The following is a 22768-nucleotide window of genomic DNA, read 5'->3' as shown; positions in this document are numbered from 1 at the left end:
CATGTCCTCCTCCTTCCTTTATTGTATGGACAGAGTCCATTCACATAACTGAAACATTGTAACCTCCTGTGATTACGATGTGTCAGTTTATGAATGGAGAGGAGCCGCTGTCTTCTCTCCATTCATTCTCAGTGCAGCTGAGGATGCAGCGAAAGGGACTAGAAAATCTCTATCCTCTGTCTCTTTCTCTGTCTCATGGGGGAGATATCAGGGGTCTGTTAGGACCCCTGATATCTCACCAAAGCCCCCCAACATGGCTGATTAAAAAAAAAAACACACAAAGTATTGCAATAAATAATAAAAAAAATATATTGTAAAAAATAATAAAGATTTAAATTAAAAAACACACAGACACCGTCCACCCCGCCCATTCCCCCCTAAAAAAAAAAAAAAGAAAAAAAAAAAGAAAGCATTGTAAAAAAACAAAAAAAAAATTGCAAAAAAAACAAAAAAAACAAAAACACTGTCACGTGACATTAAAAATAAAAGTATTGGTAATCGGTATCGGCGAGTACTTGAAAAAAAGTATCGGTACTTGTACTCGGTCTTAAAAAAGTGGTATTGGGACAACCCTAGTCTTCTGTTATGTTATGGGTCACTGCTCTCTTATATTGCGGAAAATCTTTTTTTCATTTTTTTGCAAAGAGTAAGGAAAAAAATGTGTAACCTGAATGGTTGTCACAAACTGTTGCCGCGTCCTGTGACGAGTCCTCTCTCCCGGGGGGTGGACAGGGTTGGAGATCAGGTAGAGGTGTATCCTGTTTTTCTAGGTGTGAACTCAGAGTAGGCAGATAGCTGAGCACACACCTGAACAGGGCGGGCACCGGCTGACTCGTACACACCCGGGCATTCAGTCGGAGAGGTGTATCTCAGGAATCTGGTTGTATCCCAACCAGGGGGGGGGGGACACTCCTGTCCTGTTCTGCTGTAGATGACGGTCTCCTTCTACCAATGCCCGGATCACCCACCTAGCACAGATGAGGAAAAACTTGACATCCTGTAAACCAGGAGCTGGCACCGAATCGGCTGACTCCATCTGACACCTTCGCCAAGCATCATATGCAGGGACGGGTGAAGGCATGTGACCAGGCTTTGTAGGGCACACAGGTATGGAATGCTTTTTGTGGCTGGGTCTCTCCTTGGTTCACATTTTTAGAGGCAATTAATTAACTCCTAGCCTATGTTCACATTACTGCGATGCGATGTACTGCGGATTTGATCCGTTTTTTTTTTTTTGTCTTGTATGAGGGGCGAATTTGCCTTGCGTTTTTGAGGTGGACTGGTGCAAATTTACTGTGAATTTACCGCGATTTTACGCAAATTTCAGGAGGCAGACAGTGAAAAATTTGCAGAGATGTGAACTGTGTGCTGCGAGTTTACTGCAAGTTCAATTGAAGCCTATGAAGATAAAATTTGCATCGCACCCGCAGTCAACATGCACAGTACCCTTTTTTTTTTTTTTTCTCGCACCAAACTCGCACCGCATAGATGTGAACCAAAGCCATGGAATACTCTGCTTTTTACACAATCTGCGAATCTGTGTGTTCCCAAAAGCATCAAACCCGCTGTAAATTTGCATCAGTGTGAAGCCAGGCTTATGGGCAGGGGGGTAACGATGAATCATGGGGCCCTATAGATGGGGCCCCCGTGGACGTACTCTGTAGCAGCTGGCAGAGTCAACTGTGACCTGTCATTGAGCATAACATAAATATACACTATATTACCAAAAGTATTGGGACACCTGTCTTAAACCCGAACACATATTGATTACACAGGTTCTGTGGCTGATTACTCCCGAGCCCCGCCCATCCTCTGGAATTCCCTACCCCAATCTGTCAGACTGTCTCCAAATTTATCTACCTTTAGGCGATCCCTGAAAACTTTCCTCTTCAGAGAAGCCTATCCCGCCTCCATCAAACAACTGCACTATTTTCTCCATTAGCTCATCCCCCACAGCTATTACCCTTTTGTATAACTTGACCCTCCCTCCTAGATTGTAAGCTCTAAGAGAGCGGGGCCCTCCGATTCCCCCCTGTATTGAATTGTATTGTAATTGTACTGTCTGCCCTCATGTTGTAAAGCGCTGCACAAACTGTTGGCGCTATATAAATCCTGTATAATAATAATAATAATAATAATAATAATATTATAATAATAATATTAATAATAATAATTAAGGTGGTAATTAAACTCACTTAGTGCCTTTTCTGCATTAAATTAGCCTCAGAACCTGTGTAATTCATATGGGTTTGTGTTTAAAGGGATGAGGCACCAACCCTACTTTACACGCACATGAACTTTAATGGCATCCCAGTCTTAGTCCGTAGGGTTCAATATTGAGTTGGCCCACCCTTTGCAGCTATAACAGCTTCAACTCTTCTGGGAAGGCTGTCTACAAGGTTTAGGAGTGTGTCTATGGGGATTTTTGACCATTCTTCCAGAAGTGCATTTGTGAGGTCAGGCACTGATGTTGGATGAGAAGACCTGGCTTGCAGTCTCCACTCTAATTCATCCCAAAGGTCTTCTATCGGGCTGAGGTCAGGACCCTGTGCAGGTAAGTCAAGTTCATCCACCCCAAAGTCGCTCATCCATGTCTTTGTGGACCTTGCTTTGTGCAGTAGTCCAATTCATTTGGTGGAGGGGGGATTATGGTGTGGAGTTGTTTTTCTGGGGCTTGGCTTGGCCCCTTAGTTCCGGTGAAGGGAACTCCTAAGGCATCAGTATACCAAGACATTTTGGACTATTTCATTTTCCCAACTTTGTGGGAACAGTTTGGGGATGAGCCCAAACTGTTCACTGCGCACCAGTGAACAAAGCAAGGTCCATAAAGACATGGATGAGCGCGTTTGGTGTGGAGGAACTTGACTGACCTGCACAGAATCCTGACCTCAACCCGATAGAACACTTTTGGGATGAATTAGAGTGCAGACAGTGAGCCAGGCCTCCTCATCCAACATCAGTGCCTGCCCTCACAAATGCACTTCTGGAAAAATGGTCAACCATTCCCATAGACACCCTCCTAAACCTTGTGGACAGCCTTCCTAGAAGAGTTGAAGTTGTTATAGATGCAAAGGGTGAGCCAACTCAATATAGAACCCTACGGACTAAGACTGGGATGCCATTAAAGTTCATGTGCGTGTAAAGACAGGTGTCCCAATACTTTTGGTAATATAGTGTATGTCTAAATGGAGGACAGGTAGTAGGAGAGCTGTCAGTATAGTCGGTACACTACAAAGTGAGCTTAGCTGAGGATAAAAGTTCTAGTTGTAACAGCAATTATTATAATAATAACTACAATTATTTTTTATAATATGACAAAATGAATAATGCTCTTGCATGCAATAAAAACATCTTTACATTTTTTCATAGAACCTCAGCCATACTTTAGGCTGGATTTCCATCTGTGCATTTTCACTTAGTGCGTTTCCCATTGAAATCAATGGAAAAGAATCTCAGTGCATGTGTTAAGATGCACTTCATAATACACTGATGTGCAATATTATTATTATTATTATTACTATACAGGATTTATATAGCGCCAACAGTTTAGCAGCGCTTTACAATATAAAAGGGAGACAATACAGTTTTAATACAATAAAATACAAGAGGAATAAGAGGGCCCTGCTCAGAAGAGCAGGGGAGGAGAGGAACAGGAGAGCCGCCCAGGTGTTCAGAGCGCAGCGCGGAGAACACCGTGATAACAGCTTTCATTGCAATTGCCGCGTTCCCGCCACGCAACGTCATATACAGGGAACTTTGATTGACAGATCACCCGTCACTGGGATTGGACGGGTGATCTGTCTATCAAAGCCCCGGGACCAGGAGGCGGGCTGTATCTGACAGCGAGCAGCGGGGAACAGGGCAATTGAAATGAAATGAAATGTGTTCCCCGCGCTGCGCTCCGAACACCTGGGCGGCTCTCTCTCGCAGTGTCAGCGTGGAGAGGGAGGGAGTGAAGGGAGGGGGGGGATCTCCCGCAGGAGTGACAGGACCTATGTTATTATTACGGTCGGCGGCCCGAGCAAGATGCGGCCATTTTAATTGGGGGGGCACATGAGGGGGCACAGCATAATGTTGGGGGGGGTCATGGCCCCCTCTGGCCCTACATTAGTGATGGGAGAGGCTCTGGAGAAATCCGGAAGAGGAGCATGAGAGGAGGAGTCAAGAGAGCTTGAGAGCAGGAGGTCTTGAGAAGAGCGGAGAGGTCGATTTGGTTGATATTTGGAGACAAGATTGGTGATGTAGCTCGAGGCAGAGTTGTGAATGGCTTTGTACGTTGTGGTTAGTATTTTTGAATTTAATTCGCTGGGTGAATGGGAGCCAGTGTAGGGATTGGAGGAGAGGGTTGGCAGACACTGAGCGGTTGGTAAGGTGGATAAGTCTGGCAGCAGCATTCATGATAGACTGAAGGAGGAGCCTATGGAGAGGTAAGCCAATGAGAAGGGAGTTGCAATAGTCAAGGTGAGAGATAACAAGGGAGTGAATGAGGAGCTTGGTGGTTTCATTTGTTAAAAAGGGGCGAATTTTAGAGATGTTACGGAGTTGAATTCTACAAACTTTTGAACTCCTAGCATTATGACTAGGCATGAGCTCAGGTGTGTTCAGGTCCTGGTCCAAACCCACATGTGCAATCCCACCGGGAAGGTGTCCCCTGTACCATTCCAAACATCTGTGGCTAGGACCTTCCTAACCCCACAGCCGCATGAATACAAGAGACGTGTATATGTGCAGCTGCAGGGCCTCAACCACCTATGTTTGGCCCAGTTCAGTGACCGCTTCCTGGCGATCTTGCTCAGGTGGGTTCTGACTTGGATTTTAACACACCTGAGTTCATCCCTAATTATGATGCACATTGACATCCAATACCATATAATACATTGCAACTCACGTTAACATACGTCTTGATGCACTTCCTTTGACTTTATTGCAAAAAATGCATAGGCGTGAACAGTGTCGGAACAAGGTCACCTAGAGCCCAGGGCAAACATGCCCATTGCGAGCCCCCCCCCCCCCAGGAGTTATAAGCATTATGTGTCGGTAAAAATCCACCCTCTAAAAAAATTGTGCATTTATCTGCATGATTACCACTAAGCATAAATTCTGCCCCTCTGCTGAAATCCCCCCTCCAAGTATAAATAATCGCCCCTCCTAACGCAAATCCTCCACCCCTCAAATTTCCCCTCCCGAGTACACATTCTCTCAACCCCCCCCCGATCCAAATCTCCCTCCTAGCACAAATACCCCCCAATCATCCCTATTAGCACAAATTCCCCCCCCCCCCGCAAAAAATTCTCCTTTTAGCACAAATCCCCCCTCCTCTACAATATCACCAATTCCCCTCATCTAGCACAAATGCCCCTCCCAATACAAATCCTCCACCCCTCAAATTTCCCCTCCGAGTCAACATTCTCTCTCCCCCCCAATCCAAATCTCCCTCCTAGCAGAAATACCCCCCCCAATCATCCCTATTAGCACAAATCCCCCCCCCCAAAAAAATTCTTCTTTTAGCACAATCCCCCCCCCCTCTACAATATCACCAATTCCCCTCATCTAGCACAAATGCCCCTCCCAATACAAATAGTTACATAGTTACATAGTTACATAGTTAGTCAGGTTGAAAAAAGACACAAGTCCATCCAGTCCAACCATAAAAAAAAAAAAAAACGTACAATCCAATATACCCAATACTATACCCACAGTTGATCCAGAGGAAGGCAAAAAACCCCAGCAGAGCATGCTCCAATTTGCTACAGCAGGGGAAAAAATTCCTTCCTGATCCCAGAGAGGCAATCGGATTTTCCCTGGATCAACTTTACCTATAAATGTCAGTACCCAGTTATATTATGTACATTTAGGAAAGTATCCAGGCCTTTCTTAAAGCAATCTACTGATCTGGCCAGAACCACCTCTGGAGGGAGTCTATTCCACATTTTCACAGCTCTTACTGTGAAGAAACCTTTCCGTATTTGGAGATGAAATCTCTTTTCCTCCAGTCGTAAAGAGTGCCCCCTTGTCCTCTGTGTTGACCGTAAAGTGAATAACTCAACACCAAGTTCACTATATGGACCCCTTATATATTTAAACATGTTGATCATATCCCCCCTTATTCTCCTCTTCTCAAGAGTGAACAAATTCAGTTCCTCTAATCTTTCCTCATAGCTGAGCTCCCCCATGCCTCTTATCAGTTTGGTTGCCCTTCTCTGCACTTTCTCCAGTTCCCCGATATCCTTTTTGAGAACTGGTGTCCAAAACTGAACTGCATATTCCAGATGAGGTCTTACTAATGATTTGAACAGGGGCAAAATGATATCTCTCTCTCTGGAGTCCATACCTCTCCTAATACAAGAAAGGACTTTGCTCGCTTTGGAAACCGCAGCTTGGCATTGCATGCTATTATTGAGCTTATGATCTACCAAAACCCCCAGATCCTTCTCCACTACAGATTCCCCCAGTTGTACTCCCCCTAGTATGTATGATGCATGCATATTCTTAGCCCCCAAGTGCATAACTTTACATTTCTCAACATTAAACCTCATCTGCCACATAGTCGCCCAATTAGACAGAGCATTGAGGTCAGCTTGTAAATTGGAGACATCCTGTAAGGACGTTATTCCACTGCATAGCTTGGTGTCATCTGCAAAGACAGAAATGTTACTTTTGATCCCAGATCCAATATCATTTATAAAGATATTAAAGAGTAAGGGTCCCAGCACTGAACCTTGGGGTACACCACTGATAACCTTAGACCATTCAGAGTAAGAATCATTAACCACTACTCTCTGAATTCTGTCTTTTAGCCAGTTTTCTATCCATTTACAAACTGATATTTCCAAGCCTGTAGACTTTAACTTACACATGAGCCGTGTGTGCGGAACTGTATCAAACGCTTTTGCAAAATCCAAATAAACCACGTCCACAGCCACCCCTCTGTCCAAGGTTTTACTTACCTCTTCATAAAAAGAAATCAGGTTTGTCTGACAACTTCTGTCTTTCATGAACCCATGCTGTCTGTTGCTTAAAATGTTTTTTTCCAGCAAGAACTCGTCTATGTGGTCTTTTATTAAACGCTCCAGTATCTTCCCGACTATAGAAGTTAAACTAACAGGTCTATAGTTACTTGGTAAAGACTTTGATCCCTTTTTAAATATAGGCACCACGTTCGCCCTGCGCCAATCCAGCGGTACTATTCCCGTCATTAATGAGTCCCTAAAAATTAGATACAATGGCTTTGAAATTACAGAGCTCAATTCTTTTAGGATCCGTGGGTGGATGCCATCAGGTCCAGGTGCTTTATCCACCTTTATTCTGTCTAAATATTTCTGGACCATATCCCTTTTGAGCCATTGTGGATCATTGGGGGCTGTGTCAATACCACCCCCATTATGGACATGAACTTCCCCATGCTCTTTTGTATACACAGAGCTGAAGAAAGTATTTAATAAATTAGCCTTCTCCTTGTCCCCAGTCACCCACTCTAGATTATTTTGTAAAGGGCCTACATGCTCAGACCTGACCTTTTTACTATTAATATAGTTGAAGAATTTTTTGGGGTTTGTCCTACTATTTTTTGCGATCTCTTGTTCATTTTGAATTTTTGCACCCTTGATTTCCTTTTTACATATTCTGTTAAATTCTTTGTAGCATTTAAATGACACTAGTGTTCCTTCATTTTTATATTTTTTAAAAGCTCTTTTCTTATTGTTTATAGCTTTTCTAACTTTGACCGTGAGCCACATAGGTTTTCTCTCCCCCCCGATCCAAATCTCCCTCCTAGCACAAACACCCCCCCAATCATCTCTATTAGCACAAATCCCCCCTCCCCCCCGCAAAAAAAAATTCTCCTTTTAGCACAAATCCCCCCCCCTCAACCATATCACCAATTCCCCTCCCGCTCATGAGTACAGGAGTCACATTTGCAGTACATTGCTCTCTTCATTGATGGCACACTCAGTGTGCGCAGAGCTCACTGCGCATGCGCCACTGACATCAAAGGCTGCTGCCACTGTGAATATCTCCTAAATGGTGCATGTCTTGGAGATCTTTACTGTGCCTACAGGTAAGCTTTATTGTTAGCTTACCTGTAGGTATAAGTTAAAAACTACTGCTTTAAAAAGAAATTTCATTATATGTACCTTAGTTGTATTCTCACTCATCACATGAGTGGGGTCCTCTTCTATCCTTCATCGTTGATGGGTGGACCTAAATGCTGCAGAGAACAACCTGTATGTATGGACATGACTCTGTTCTCTGCAATATTCTCTTGTAAGCCCAGGTAAATGATGACATTGGACACAATTCAACATGGAAAAAGACCAATTCTGGATGGTGCAGAATATTTCCAGGAGACACTCCCTAGGGGAAGGTGAGTATTTCAGTGAAAGCTTGTTTTAATTATTATTACAGAGTACAGGCAGTTTTATCTTAGACAATTTACAAAAAATAGACCCCACAGCAGCTCTTATATTATCTCTGGATGCTATGTTCCCCTCTTTTCTGGAGTAGCCCTACCAGACTCTCCAAATTACTAATCCAGTGATGCTGTACCACTTCATCTCTGGGTTCTAGGCCTCATTCAGCACACTTCCTGGGCCCAGGGTGTCATGGTTCCTCCACATTCTTTCGCCCCTGGATTCACTAGAGGATGATGCCTTTTTACCAAACCCTTGAAAAAACCCAGAGGAACCCTTGAAGTAATTTTTAGGTCTTGGGAAATTATGAAGGCACCATAAGATAGGTCAATCAACCACAGATCAAGGAACCCCTAGTAATCTCTGGAGGAACCCAGGTTTAGAATTACTGGTCTAGAGAAAATCTGTCTGCAGAATTGATGATTTGCCCATTGCCAAAGATAAAGATAAAGAAGACCTGTGATGGGAAACAGGTATGTATACTTATGAGTGAGGTCACCTGCGCCCGTGCACGGGGTGGTACCTTTTACACGGAGCATGCTCATCAAGGACCAGGTTGAGACTGCGGTTATGTTAAAAATCTAACATTATGGTAGTTCCCCCGACCTAGCAATGAGCCTTCACTGGGTGCAGTGCCAAGTTCCTGTGAAAATTGACTTGTCCCATGTCACTGTACACTGAAACTTGTATAATTGCATTAGGAGGGATGTGTTGAGCCTGCACCCACTCCACAAGTCCAGTGTACCTCTGTTATCTCACTACCAGCAACAGAATGGGGTCCCACTGAGCACCTAGCGCTGCCCTTTATGAGTGCTCTTTAACTCTCTCCCATTTATACCTCATGACCAGGCCATAGATCTCCGTAACGTGGATTCAAATCTGGTTGCTATTGGATACTGACTGCTAGAAAGCCAGCACATCAACTCCTCGCCACTGAAGAACCTGCCACCCTTACCAGGTACCATGCTTAAAAGCTGGTTGCTTGTAGCTTGTTCATTCACCTGGTAACCCATAGCAACTAAATTCCTTTTTTTTGTGTCTGGCCCGAGTTAACCTTTTTTTGTAGTAGTATTACTTCATATCCTGTAGTGCAATTACAGGTTCTTTAAATACACCAGAACCAACATGCACCCCTTTGAGTAACTTCAGACTAGGCTTAGAACAGTAATATAATTTTACTAAACACAATGCAGCGATGTAAACAAAGTCCTTTCACTGATCCTAACTAGAATAATGTGGTGGCCCAGACATACCTCCTTGAAGTGAGAACCCATTATGACATTGTCCATGGCTTGGATGTCCTCCACAATTCCCGGTTCCTCCAGCAGTGCCACCCGTACCTGCGTTCCCTCTCTCACTACCACTCCTGCTTCAGCTCTGGACCATAGCTGTCCCCCTTTTTATAGGGGCCTATTAGGGCCAAAATACCCGGGAACTAAGCTAAAACCATGAACCCTTTCCCCAGCCTGGGCCGGGTGCTGGCTAACTTAACCACTTAACGACCGGCCACTGTATATATACGTCATTTTTTTGAAGATGGATATCTCTGTAACGGCAGCAGCTGCTGCCACAACCGAGGTATCCATCTTTGTGGCCGACGTTTCTGTACACGATAATGGTGGTCTCTGCGGCGGGTTCGCCGCAAGATCACTGTTATCGGTGGCGGGAGAGGTGCCACCCCCCCTCCCGCCACTCTCCCACGCCCTCCGCCGCTTACCGGAGCCGTCGGTAGCGGTGGAGGGGATCGGGTCCTTTCTGTGCCTGGGTATAGAGACGAGTGAGGCCAAGATGGCGCCCACCCGTTTCTATACCGTAGGACGGCCGGAGCGACGTCATTACGTCGGCTCCGCCCACTTCTCTTAAAGGCACAATTTTTTTTGTGTCATTTTTTTAAACGACTTTTTTTTTTTTTTTTTTTTTTTTGCTTTTTAGTCTAAATATGAGATCTGAGGACTTTTTGACCCCAGATCTCATATTTAATAGGTCATGTCATGCTTTTTTCTATTACAAGGGATGTTTACATTCCTTGTAATAGGAATAAAAGTGATCCAATTTTTTTTTTTTTTTAAACAGTGAAAAAATAAATAAAATAAAGTAAAATAAATAATAAAAAAAAAATAAATAATTTTTAAAGCGCCCTGTCCCGACGAGCTCGCGCGCAGAAGCGAACGCATACGTGAGTAGCGCCCGCATATGAAAACAGTGGTCAAACCACACATGTGAGGTATCGCCACGACCGGTAGAGGAAGAGCAATAATTCTAGCCCTAGACCTCCTCTGTAACGCAAAACATGCAACCTGTAGAATTTTTTAAACGTTGCCGATGGAGATTTTTAAGGGTAAAAGTTTGACGCTATTCCACGAGCGGGCGCAATTTTGAAGCGTGACATGTTGGGTATCTATTTACTTGGCATAACATTATATTTCACAATATAAAAAAAATTGGGCTAACTTTACTGTTGTCTTATTTTTTTATACAAAAAAGTGAATTTTTCCCAAAAAAAGTGCGCTTATAAGACCGCTGCGCAAATACGGTGCAAAAAAAAGTATTGCAATGACTGCCATTTTATTCTCTAGGGTGTTAGAAAAAAAACAATATATAATGTTTGGGGGTTCTAAGTAATTTTCTAGCAAAAAAAACTGTTTTAAACATCTAAAATCCAAAACGAGGCTGGTCCTTTCATACCTGCCTAGTACCTACATGCTGAGCTATTTTCTTTAAAGGGTACAAGGGCAATCCAATGGTGGGAGGAGGAGCCCGGAGTTGGACTGTAAGCTGCAGCTGAGTGAACCTGGTGCATACATTATACCTATTATCTGCCAAGCTGGCCCTAAACACATAATTCTTTCCCCAGATTTGTCAGAGATTTTGATGATCAAAATCAAAATTGTAAAGGATTCCCTTCTTGAAAACCTTTTGTCGTTCACATCATTACACACTAAATACATCTGATGAATTGAGAATCTGTTATGTTGTAAAAATTATACATACATTGCATATTTGCTATATTATTCATTGTTTGCAATCAGTGTGATTATTGTAGAAGTTTGTCACACCTTTATTACATCAGATGAAAGAACATCTATGTCTATGTCCGGCCTTTTTAGAGCAGAACGGCGGCTGTAATGTTATGTTTGAACAAGCTATTGGACTTTTGACTGGGTAAATAATGCAATAAATGAATGTGGAGCAATCAAGCAGGCTTATCTGTGTTGTAGTGGATGGTGTATTTTTTCCATTAGAAAACTAAAGTCACAGAGCATAAGATTTGGGGCTAGTATACCGGCTGAGGAAATGAATAAACCGAACCTAAAGCATGGTAACAAACAGGCCTAACTATCTCTTATCTTTAAGGACAGTCCGTCTTATAGAACCAAATTCCTCTCTACCTTTTTCCTCTTCCCTTGTCCCTCTTTTTTGTCTGATTTATAGCCTTCACAAAAATAGACTATTTAACTATCAAAAGTTTAATATTGCATTTGACCAGCCTTTCATATATATTTATTTTTTTACATGATATGATACTGAAAACTGTCTCCTATGTGTCTTAACTTTGGTATGCTATTTTTTGCTTAAACATCTGTAGATTGTCCACATTGCTATTGTTTTTGTTTCCTCCCTATGCCTTTCCTTTAAAAGGAAAGGCATTATGGCCTCCTTATCTTTATTAGCTATGCACCTATAAGTCTGTTTCTGAAGTGAGAATCTTTCTCAGCATAGCCAGCTTTGTTTTATTAACTCCCTGATTAGCAATTAAGCCCCCCCCCCCCACCCCCATTGCTAGCAGTATATAACTAAGCATCTCTTGGGAAAGGCACGTTTGCAGATGGGGTTCTTTCGCTGAAGTGGGGGTTTTTCTATAAGTGGGAGCACTTCTGACTCTGCACTTCAGTGAATGCACAAAGTGAAGGAACACAAGAAAACACCTTGGAAATACAATACAGGTGACCTTGTTTACAGCTCTTCCTCCTTCTTCTAAAATGCAATGTCTACCACTCCTTCTGGCAGCTGTTTCTTCTATCCTTAAACTATCTTTCCTGCACCCCTCCTCTCCACCCCACACCTTGTATATATCACCTTCACTTCTGTCCTCTCCATATTACTGTACTCACCAACTAATTCTAAATCCACATGCCCAATATTCCAAACCACTGGGGCATGTCCCCTCATATAAATCACACTCCCACATTACTTCCCTCACCCTTCTGCTTCTCCTATCTTCTGGTGATGTTTCCCCAAACCCTGGGCCTCCTTCATCTAACTGTACTCAACACGCCCATTATCGTACACCCTCTGGCTGCAGCTGCAACGCACACAATCTAGTTCCCATTTCTCTTCTTCCCAAGACCAGACTTCCTTTCTCTTGCGCTCTTTGGAATGTTCACTCTGTAACAAACTGCTTCCCTCCACGATCTCTTTATCGCTAACTCATTTAATCTACTTGCCATTACCGAAACCTGGCTTCATGAATCTGACACCGCGTCTTCTGCTGCTCTATCCCACGGTGGTCTTCTTTGGACTCACTCTCCCAGACCCAGTGGACGCAAAGGAGGGGGTGTTGGAATCCTTTTAGACCCACATAGCACCTTTCAAGTACTTCACCCACCTCCCTCTCTGTCACTCTCCTCATTTGAGGCGCACTGCATTCGTCTCTTCTCCCCAGTTTCTCTAAGGATAGCTGTGATCTACCGGCCCCCTGGTCCAGTATCATCCTTTCTTGACATTTTCTCTGCCTGGCTACCCTACTTTTTCTCTTCTGAAATCCCCACAATCATTCTTGGGGACTTCAACATCCCTACTAATACTAACATTCCTGCAAATTCCAAACTTCTCAGTTTAACCTCCTACTTTGACCTGAAGCAATGGATACATGCTTCTACTCACTCTGAAGGCAATACCCTTGACCTCGTCTTTTCCCACCTATGCACTCCATGCAACCTCTCCAACTATCCTTACCCTCTCTCTGCTCACTACCTTATTAACTTCACTCTCTCCCTCACCTCTGCCTCCTCACTCACCATACACCTAATGGTTAACCGTAGAAACCTTCGCCATCTCAACCCTTCTCTTCTCTACTCTGCTACTGGCCACCTCTATGACAAAATCGCACCTCTGTCCTGCACCAACCTAGCCACTTCTGTCTACAACACTTCACTTCTAGCCTCACTGGACACACTGCCCCCCTCACTACACACAGAATCAGGCCCTGCCCCCTTCTAACCTGGCAAACAGATCACACTAGAAGTCTGAAAAAACACAGCCATGCTCTTGAGCGCCTGTGGCGTAAGACCAAGTCCCAGAAAGACTTCAGCCAGTATAAATCTGCCCTCCAAAAATACAATTCCAGCCTCCTCACTGCCAAGCAGACCTATTTCATCACCCTCATTAAAAACTTATCATCCCGTCCCCGTCAACTCTTCTCTACCTTCAACTCTCTACTTCGCCCTCCACCCACTAACTCACTCACTGCTCAGGAGATCGCCGATCACTTCAAACAGAGGATTGATACAATTCGCAAGGAGATCTCCACTGTTCAGACACCCTCCATGCCTTACACCTCATATCCACAGGTACAATCATTACTTCCCTCTTTCAACCCCACCACTATAGAAGAGGTTGCTAAATTACTTGCTAACATCCTACCACCTGCCCTCTGGATCCTGTTCCCTCACAACTGCTACAGTCACCCTCTAGCTCTATTCTACACTCTCTCGCCCACATCTTCAGTCTCTCCCTCTCCTCTGGCATCTTCCCCAATTCCTTAAAACATGCACTTGTCTGCCCCATACTTAAAAAGCCCTCACTGGTCCCATCCAATCTTAACAACCTACACCCCATCTCCTTGCTCCCCTTTTTATCCAAACTCCTTGAATGTCTAGTCTACAATCGACTGAGCGTCCATCTTGCTGATAACAGCCTTCTTGATCCCCTTCAGTCGGGATTTCATCCTTAACATTCCACAGAAACTGCTCTCCTAAAACTAACAAACGATCTACTAACGGCCAAAACTAAGGGACACTATTCTGTACTCCTACTTCTGGACCTCTCTGCTGACTACGATTTACCCACCCCCTCCTCCTCAAAAAACACAATTTTTTTGTTCTCCGTGACTATACCGTGAAAAAGAATGCTTCTCCCATGGATTGGTGTCAGTGGCAGGAATGCTGCTTCCATGAATTGGTGGTCAGTGGGAGGAATGCTTCTTCCATGGATTGGTGGTCAGTGGGAGGAATGCTTCTTCCATGGATTGGTGGTCAGTGGCAGGAATGCTTCTTCCATGGATTGGTGGTCAGGGGGAGGAATGCTTCTTCCATGGATTGGTGGTCAGGGGGAGGAATGCTTCTTCCATGGATTGGTGGTCAGGGGGAGGAATGCTTCTTTCATGGATTGGTGGTCAGGGGGAGGAATGCTTCTTCCATTGATTGGTGGTCAGGGGGAGGAATGCTTCTTCCATTGATTGGTGGTCAGGGGGAGGAATGCTCCCTTTACAAATAGCTGAAAAGCTCATTGGTGTCAGTGGTTGCTCATCTCAGAGGCATAAATTGTTTATTCCTCAAGGAATCCCTAGCAACCTCTGAGGAATCCTGGGGTTCGATGCTCCTCTGGTTGACAAAGCCTGCATTAGACCTTTCATCCAAAATCAGAATAATTGAATTTGTTATTTTGAAAAGCCAATATAAAGATAAAGTAGTGATAAAAAGAAAACGCTTGGTGGTTTAACCAATCATTTTTTTTGTCTGTGCGTATTAATTCTTTATGGTCCAGGGACATGGCAGGGTGTGTCCTTTGCATTAGAGGGTGTCCCTCTTTTTCCTTTTTAGAGAGTTGGGAGGTATGTACAGGGAACACAACTTACAGTACAGTAAAACTTTGGATTGAGAGTAACTGGGTTTGCGAGCGTTTTGCAAGACAAGCACATTTTTTAAAATAAATTTTAAAGGGGTTGTAAAGGTAAATTAAAAAAAAAAAAAAAATAACAAACATGTCATACTTACCTTCACTGTGCAGCTCGTTCTGCACAGAGTGGCCCTGAACCTGCTCTTCTGGGGTCCCTCGGCAGCTGTCTCAGCTCCTCCCCGCAAGAACTAACCACCTTAATGCGAGCTCCCTCGCATGGTGGTTAGTTATTGTGGGCGCGCTCCCGTGACACAGCCGGCGGCTATAGCCGCTCACTGTATCACTCAGCCCCGCCCCCCAGCGCGCCGCGTCATTGGATGTGATTGACAGCAGCGCGAGCCAATGGCTGCGCTGCTTTCAATCCATCCACTGTAGTCCAATCAGCGACCAGGATGAGCTGCAATAGAGATGACGGGAACGAGCAGCGGAGATTCAAGGTGTCAGGTAAGTAAAACGGTAAGTAAAACGGGGGGGGGCGGTGGCGGCGGTATTGCATATAATGCATTAAGGTGAAAAAAATTTTACCTTTACAACCCCTTTAACTTGATATACAAGCAATGTATTAATATACAAGTAGCATCATGTCACAACTGTGTATAAAAGAGAAGAGAGGCGCCTCTAAGTGTAGCAATATGGTTACATTTAATGAAGGTACAACATTTAGCAATTCACATGGTTGATGAATAAAACAGGCACATCTAAGTATGCAGTATAATAAGTATCTCTTTTTATACTCTGTAACTACTGCTGGATTTTGCTTCTAATCCCCTTGTGGAGGCTTCCATTTGTGGATGGACATTTTATGGTTACACACCCTATCACATTCCTATAATCTTTTCTTATATAGACTATAAACTGAAGGATTTTTGAATAAATGGTTGTGGGCAGGGCTTTTTTTCAGGGGGAACTTGGTGGTACTCAGTTCCACTACCTCTGGCTCAGACCCTTTGGTGCCTGCTCACCACAATCACTTGTAAACACAGAAGTCTGGTTTCTGTGTTTACAAGTGACCGCTCTGCACTCTGTATGTAATGCAATCCTGGTATTTAATGCCCCTTTAAGACCCTCCTACTGTTTTCCGGAAATTTGACTGACCACACCCACTATTTGATGTGATTTGGAGGGTGTGTGTGGGGGGAAGGGGTTTTGTGGGGCCGTGGTTAAGTTGCAGCACCTATTGTTTGAGAAAAAAAGCCCTGGTTTATGGGACTAATCATTTTGAGTTTCCATTATTTCTTATGGGGAAATTCACTTTGATATACAAGTGCTTTGGATTACAAGCATGTTTACGGAACAAATTATGCTCGCAATCCAAAGTTTTACTGTGGTTGCTTAAAGCGGTTGTAAACCCTGCTTTGTTATTTTTACCTACAGGTAAGCCTTTGATAAGGCTTACCTGTAGGTAAAATGAATATCTCCCAAACGTGCACCGTTTAGGAGATATTCACCCTTCATTCAGCCGCTAACGTCAGCGGCGCATGCGCTCTGAAGGTCCGGCGTACCGTATTCGTGCTCTCACAGCGCCGGAGCCCGCAATCCAGAAAGTAAGGCCTGGAGAAGAGGTTTTGTTCTATGGTGAGTATTTCATAATGTGGTAGCATGCAATGCATACCACAACATTATGCCATTGTTTTGCAGGTTTTTTTGAGCATGCCAAATAAAACATTCCCTAGTAAACAATTTGTTAAAATTCCTACCCCAGCATCCTGCTTTCCTGAATTTCTGCTCTTCCCAGTGAAGAGTTAACTGTGGACAGTGCAGTCTGCTGCCAGTTTGTTAGCTTGGAGAAGGGAGGAGCAGTGGGCTGCCTTGCTGTTCTAGGCTATGGTGCTGTGTGTTTCTATTGATGCATATATTTGCTGCAAGTGAGGTGCCACCCTGAAACAGGAAACCCGGGGCACTGGTCATGACCCTAGCTTAAACTGGAACATAGGCAAAGATTAAAACCTTTAAAAAGCTGCATATTCACTATGTGGTTACATCAGCTGCTGATCGTACGTAAAAAACTGAAGGTTAAATATCACTTTAACTCCTTACCACAGGCAAAAACATTTCTGGTTTTGGGTGGGGCGTGGAAGGAACCTCAGGAAATGTTTTATTGCTGTCTCTGTCCATATTTGGGAGGTTTTTCCTCACTTCCTGTCTACATGACAGGCACAGACAGGACAAAAAGGTGCAATAAAAAATCTCGCCACTTCCTGTCTGTATGAATGGTGCCAGACAAAAGTGTCCCTGCTGGGGAGATTTAACTCACTTCCTGTTTTAGTGCCAGATCCTTGCTGGGGAGATTCACCTCAATTCTTGTTCTGGTTGCCCACGTGTCAGCCAGAACAGGAAGTGAGGTAAAATCCACTGAGCGAGGACTCCTAACAGTGACGAAAATACATTTTCTACTGAAGCAAGAAAGGTTTACAACCTTTGTTAGGCTGTTGCTGTTGTGCCTGTGTCCCCATAAGAGAAATTTCCCCTCACTTCCTGTTCTAGTGACAGGAGTCGGACAGAACAGGAAAAGACACAGACATCATGTACAATATGGCAAACTCATTGAAGACACAAACAGCAATAAGTCTGATAGAAGTTCTAACCCTTCCATCAAAAAAGTTTTGCCCTGAATTGGGGTTCAATATTATATATGAGATTAATAACATTTCAGCATCTAAAACACATTTTTTTTCTTGTGTTTTAGGTACAGACCGCTTCATACAGCAAAGGTGGAAGCTTGTTGGAAATTAGTCATAAAACAGATTCCTTTCTGATATCCTCATTCGGGCCAACTCTGTACACCTTCACCTCCTTGTATCTTCATAACCGCAAGATGGACCTTCGCTCATTTTTCAATCCCTTGCTGATCCTCCGCTTCCTCCAAATCTTCTTCTCCTGCACCGCCTTCAGCTTGGTGGCCAGCGTCCAAATGTACCAAACCCAATATGGAGCCTGGAGTATGGTTACATGGATCATGTGTTTTGTGGTGACTATCTTTATCGTTGTTCTGGAGCTGACAGGGTTTGCCAGTAGGGTTCCTATCTCCTGGGAGGACTTTACCTCGGCCTTCTCCATGTTGGCTTCATTGATGCTCCTTACCACATCCATCATGTACCCATCTGTCTTCCTGAAGGGCAGCTGCACCGGACACGTCTGTGCCTGTATGGGTTCTGCCACTGCCATGTCCATCCTGTGCTTTTTCGCCTATGCCATCGAAGTGGGAATTACCCGGGCGAAACCAGGAGAGATTAGCGGCTTCCTCTCTACTATCCCTGGCCTGCTGAAGGTATTTGAAGCCTATGTTGCCTGTATTATCTTCTCTCTTCTTCTACCAGTTTCTTCCAGCCCAGGTTTGCAGTGGTGTGTGGCTGTCTACTCCATTTGCTTTATCATTACCACTTTAATCATCATCCTAACCATTGGACGTCTCTTGCCTAGACTACCCTTCAGCTTGGAGAAGATTCTCATTGGTTACAATATCTTGGCAGTGGCCATGTATGTCACCGTGGCGGTTATATGGCCCTACTACTTCTTCAGGGCCGTTCCAGACAGAAGTGTGTGTCGGGATGGCTATGTGTGTCCTTGGGATAATGGAGTCGGGATAACCATCTTGACTTATATCAACCTGGTGGCTTATATTGTAGACACAGTCTATTCATTTAGAATGGTTTTCTTCACTTCAACTACTTCAACAGGTTGACCAGCTCTGTTTACATAAATTCAAAGCCAGGTCTATGTGATGGTAAAAACAATACATATATCTGGTTGAAGCAATTATCTTCTACCACCTTTGAGTACTGTAAAAATAATGTACTTTAGAATGCATTATATACAAATGGCTTGGTAACAGGTGTTTTAGTAGTAACAATGGCCAACTGTAGTCCCAATTGAAAGCCCAACTGCAGGCAAAAATTCTGGAAAGAGTGTGGAAAGGTTGACATTTCTGTAAGGTTTGCATTTCTTGTCTATAACTCTATTGTGGAAAATGTCCCTCAGTTCGTGCCTCTGTGACACCCATATAAAAAATGGACCTTATGGTTTTCCCAAGGACAGAGAAGCATGGACAGCATTAAAAACCTTTCCCCGTTTTGGTAAAAGTTGTTTTGTTGGTGTCCCCATTAGAAAGAATTTTCCATAATGTCCTGTCCTTGTAGGTACACAGATGGTGATAAAAACTTTAACAAAGGTTCTCCGGCTCTATTTAAAACCAAACAAAAGCTTTGGCTTTGAGTTGGACTTTAATATTTATTTATTTTTTTATGTAAACCCATAAACATCTGTCACCTGACAAAGCAGCAATAGTGATGTACGCTTGTCCACAGGAACCAATCAGATGTTTGTTTACTGAACTGATATCAAAGACAATTTCTGATTTGGGCCTCTGGATTAGTTCACTTGGCACATTGTCATAGCTCTTTGCACTACTTTATTGAAAAACTCTTGAGTAAAGAAGGGGTTGAGTTGGCTTTAGAAGCCGGATTCCTGCAATTTTTCTTTTTCTTAGAGCACTTCATAAAATAAATATATGTAACTCTTCGATTTCTTTTGGAACAAAACACTAGTTTTACCATTTTTTTTTTGTACTACTTTACATTGCCCAAACTTAAAGAGAACCTGTACTGTGTAAGCTGTGCCCAAAAAATCAGGCAGAGAGCAAAGAACTAGTCACCAGTATTACCTGTGGTCTTCCTGAAGCTGATCTTTTCCCTATTACTGAGTTAACGTTCCTTGTTCTGCACCGTGTGCAGTGTATGGGGGCCGTCCTGTTTCCTGCCTGCCTCAGGGTGATACACTCCTGTGCTGATGGAGAATAAAGCTGAAAATGGGCAAATGTTTTTGTTTTGTATAATCCCAACAGCATATTTACAAAATGGCAGTTTCAGGCATGAGATTGGACAGCCCCTATGGAGGTTTTATTGTCTGACACTCCACCTGACATCTCTGCTCTGACAGGGAGAGAATACAAGCAAATAATGATAAGACAAGTAATTCCTGAGAAAAACAGTTTCATTGTTATAATGGTTTAAGAGTGGACATCCATATTACCACAAATGTCCATTGATGACTGGTTCTCTTTGTAGACCATTGGTTGCTTATGGTAGTGGTATGTTAATAACTTAAAACGGAACTAAACCCTTCTTCTATTCTTTTCAGCCAAGGAAGCTGCCATTTTTGCCTTCGTTAGACCTGCAACTGCCATGGTGCTGCACATGTGATGAGTTATGACCCCAGACATTTGATGGTTTCACAATTTGGTTGCAACCACAAGCATATGTAGCACTTTCCAGGCAATGCCAGGAATATAACTGTTTTTTTAAACCATTAAATGGATGGGTTTAGTTCTGATTTAAAACCGAACCGCTAGGCAGCCAATTTGTTCACCACCTGCCAGTTCAAGTAGTGGCAAAACTCAGGCACCCAGGAGACCAAAGTCATAACCAAGGAAGAAGCCAAACATGGACAGGAGACCCTGTCAGGATTCACAAAAACGGTGGTAACGGAACCCAATGTTGAGCTTCCAGCTCTCAAATGTCTAGATTCCAAAATGTGACAAATTTTGGGGCCTCTCTCTGTCCTTCTGGTATTACCAAGAGCCACAGACCATGCCAAAGCCTTGGTGAAAACCAAACCCGATCGTGGTAAGTCCCAATACTTTGTGATCTTGACCATCCCCCCCCCCATAAATACGGACAGCTGTGAGATGATCATCGTTATTTTATTCGACCAACCACTTAAAAGAGCCTGTTACCTAATAATTACCATATATTTTGTATTTTTTTTTCAACAAGATTTCACATTTCACTGGACTCACACACGTGTGCGGTTTCATGACGGGAATGTAGAGTTGCTATGACAGCATTAACAGTATGGATGAATGCAGCCTCTTTCTATTTCTGATCACTTCAATGCTCATTAAAGTGAACCATTTGTATCTGTTTGTAAAATCTTGGCTTTGTTTTTTTGTTACATTATTGCATTGCTTGCTTATATTTATTTATATTTTTATTCATATTTATTTAAAGTGAATTTTTAGCTATAATTATTTTCTCGTTAAATAGAATACAGCAGAGTTAAAGCTGAGGTCTACTCTGCTTATATTTTGTCTTCTCTGATTTCACTTTTACCTTCTCATCAACATACTAATATTTTACATACTTCATTTTAGAGCCAGTGACATCACGACTGGGTCTCTGTGCTTCTCTATGCAATGTGGTCAGGTTGTGGCTAGTGGGAGGGGCTGTACATCACTCTGCCTCAGTACTCCTCTCAAGAGGCCTCAGCCCTGATGCAAGCTTTGGGCTGGCTCTTGGGTGGAGTAAATGTCAAAATACCTCGATGGGTGGATTGCAGTCTGGAGGAGTCGTCATTAATCAGCAGGCTTCACTTGCATGCAGATCGCTGTAGGAAACAACCACATGTGATGCTGAGCTTCCATGAGCATGAATGAAAGGGTAGATCAGGGACAGTCAGGCTGGGGGGGGAGGACTAGATGAGGCTGAATGTCCTCCAGCCGGGATATGAGGCGGGCTCTATCTGACTTGCTGTAGCTTTCAATGCACATTGTGAGAAGCTCACAGTGTGCAGTGAAATCAGTAAGAAAGTTCAGTACAGGAGAGGAGCCTGTACAACTGTGCAAGACTGAAGGTAATGAATGTGATGCCTTAATACAACACACATTATTTTGTTTTATAACACACATTAGGGGGTATGTATTAATGCAACACAACAGAAAACTTACCTTGTAAAACAACCCGTTCAGTTTAAAGTTAAAACAAAAGGCAAAACATTTGTGTATATAAAAAAAAAAAAAAAACAAAAAAAACATTATAAATACCCTATTTTTTAATAACTGATCACATTCCCTCTGTTCTCAGCTGCATAAGAGCTGGGGGAGGAGGAGAAGCAGCACACTGAGCTTCCCAGTGAATGGCTGTGCAGAAGGGGCATGGCAGCACAAGTCTGACCATTGGAAGAGAAAACACAGAGTTCTCAGCACAGCTAGAGAACTGACCACAGTGTGTTCTCCTGGTTAGTGTGGTCAGTTTTTAATAGTAAAGCAGAGGGACTGACAGGAACACCAGGGATTTCAAACAAAGGAAGCAATACAAAGAGAACAGGATACTTTCTCATACAAGTACATGGCACAGCAGGCACATACAGTATCTCACAAAAGTGAGTACACCCCTCACATTTTTGTAAATATTTTATTATATCTTTTCATGTGACAACACTGAAGAAATTACACTTTTCTACAATGTAAAGTAATGAGTGTACAGCTTGTATAACAGTGTAAATTTGCTGTTCCCTTAAAATAACTCAACACACAGCTATTAATGTCTAAACCGCTGGCAACAAAAGTGAGTACACCCCTAAGTGAAAATGTCCAAATTGGGCCCAATTGGCCATTTTCCCTCCCCGGTGTCATGTGACTCATTAGTGTTACAAAGTCTCAGGTGTGAAGTGGGAGCAGGTGTGTTAAA

The 22768-nt window shown here is 43.3% G+C and overlaps 1 protein-coding gene across 1 annotated transcript; it reads left to right on the top strand.

Annotated features, from left to right (window-relative positions):
- The first annotated feature begins 764 nt into the window (after window positions 1–764).
- LOC141148660 (myeloid-associated differentiation marker-like) lies at window positions 765–21219 on the top strand. The gene is made up of 2 exons (XM_073636292.1): window positions 765–1107; window positions 17992–21219. Exon 2 carries the CDS (start codon window positions 18121–18123, stop codon window positions 18985–18987), a length of 867 nt encoding a protein of 288 aa, XP_073492393.1. The 5' UTR covers window positions 765–1107; window positions 17992–18120; the 3' UTR covers window positions 18988–21219.
- Window positions 21220–22768: the final 1549 nt, after the last annotated feature.

This window comes from Aquarana catesbeiana, linkage group LG06, assembly GCF_042186555.1.
Source record: "Aquarana catesbeiana isolate 2022-GZ linkage group LG06, ASM4218655v1, whole genome shotgun sequence".
Taxonomy (NCBI): domain Eukaryota; kingdom Metazoa; phylum Chordata; class Amphibia; order Anura; family Ranidae; genus Aquarana; species Aquarana catesbeiana.
This window is presented reverse-complemented; position numbering and strand designations above follow the sequence as displayed.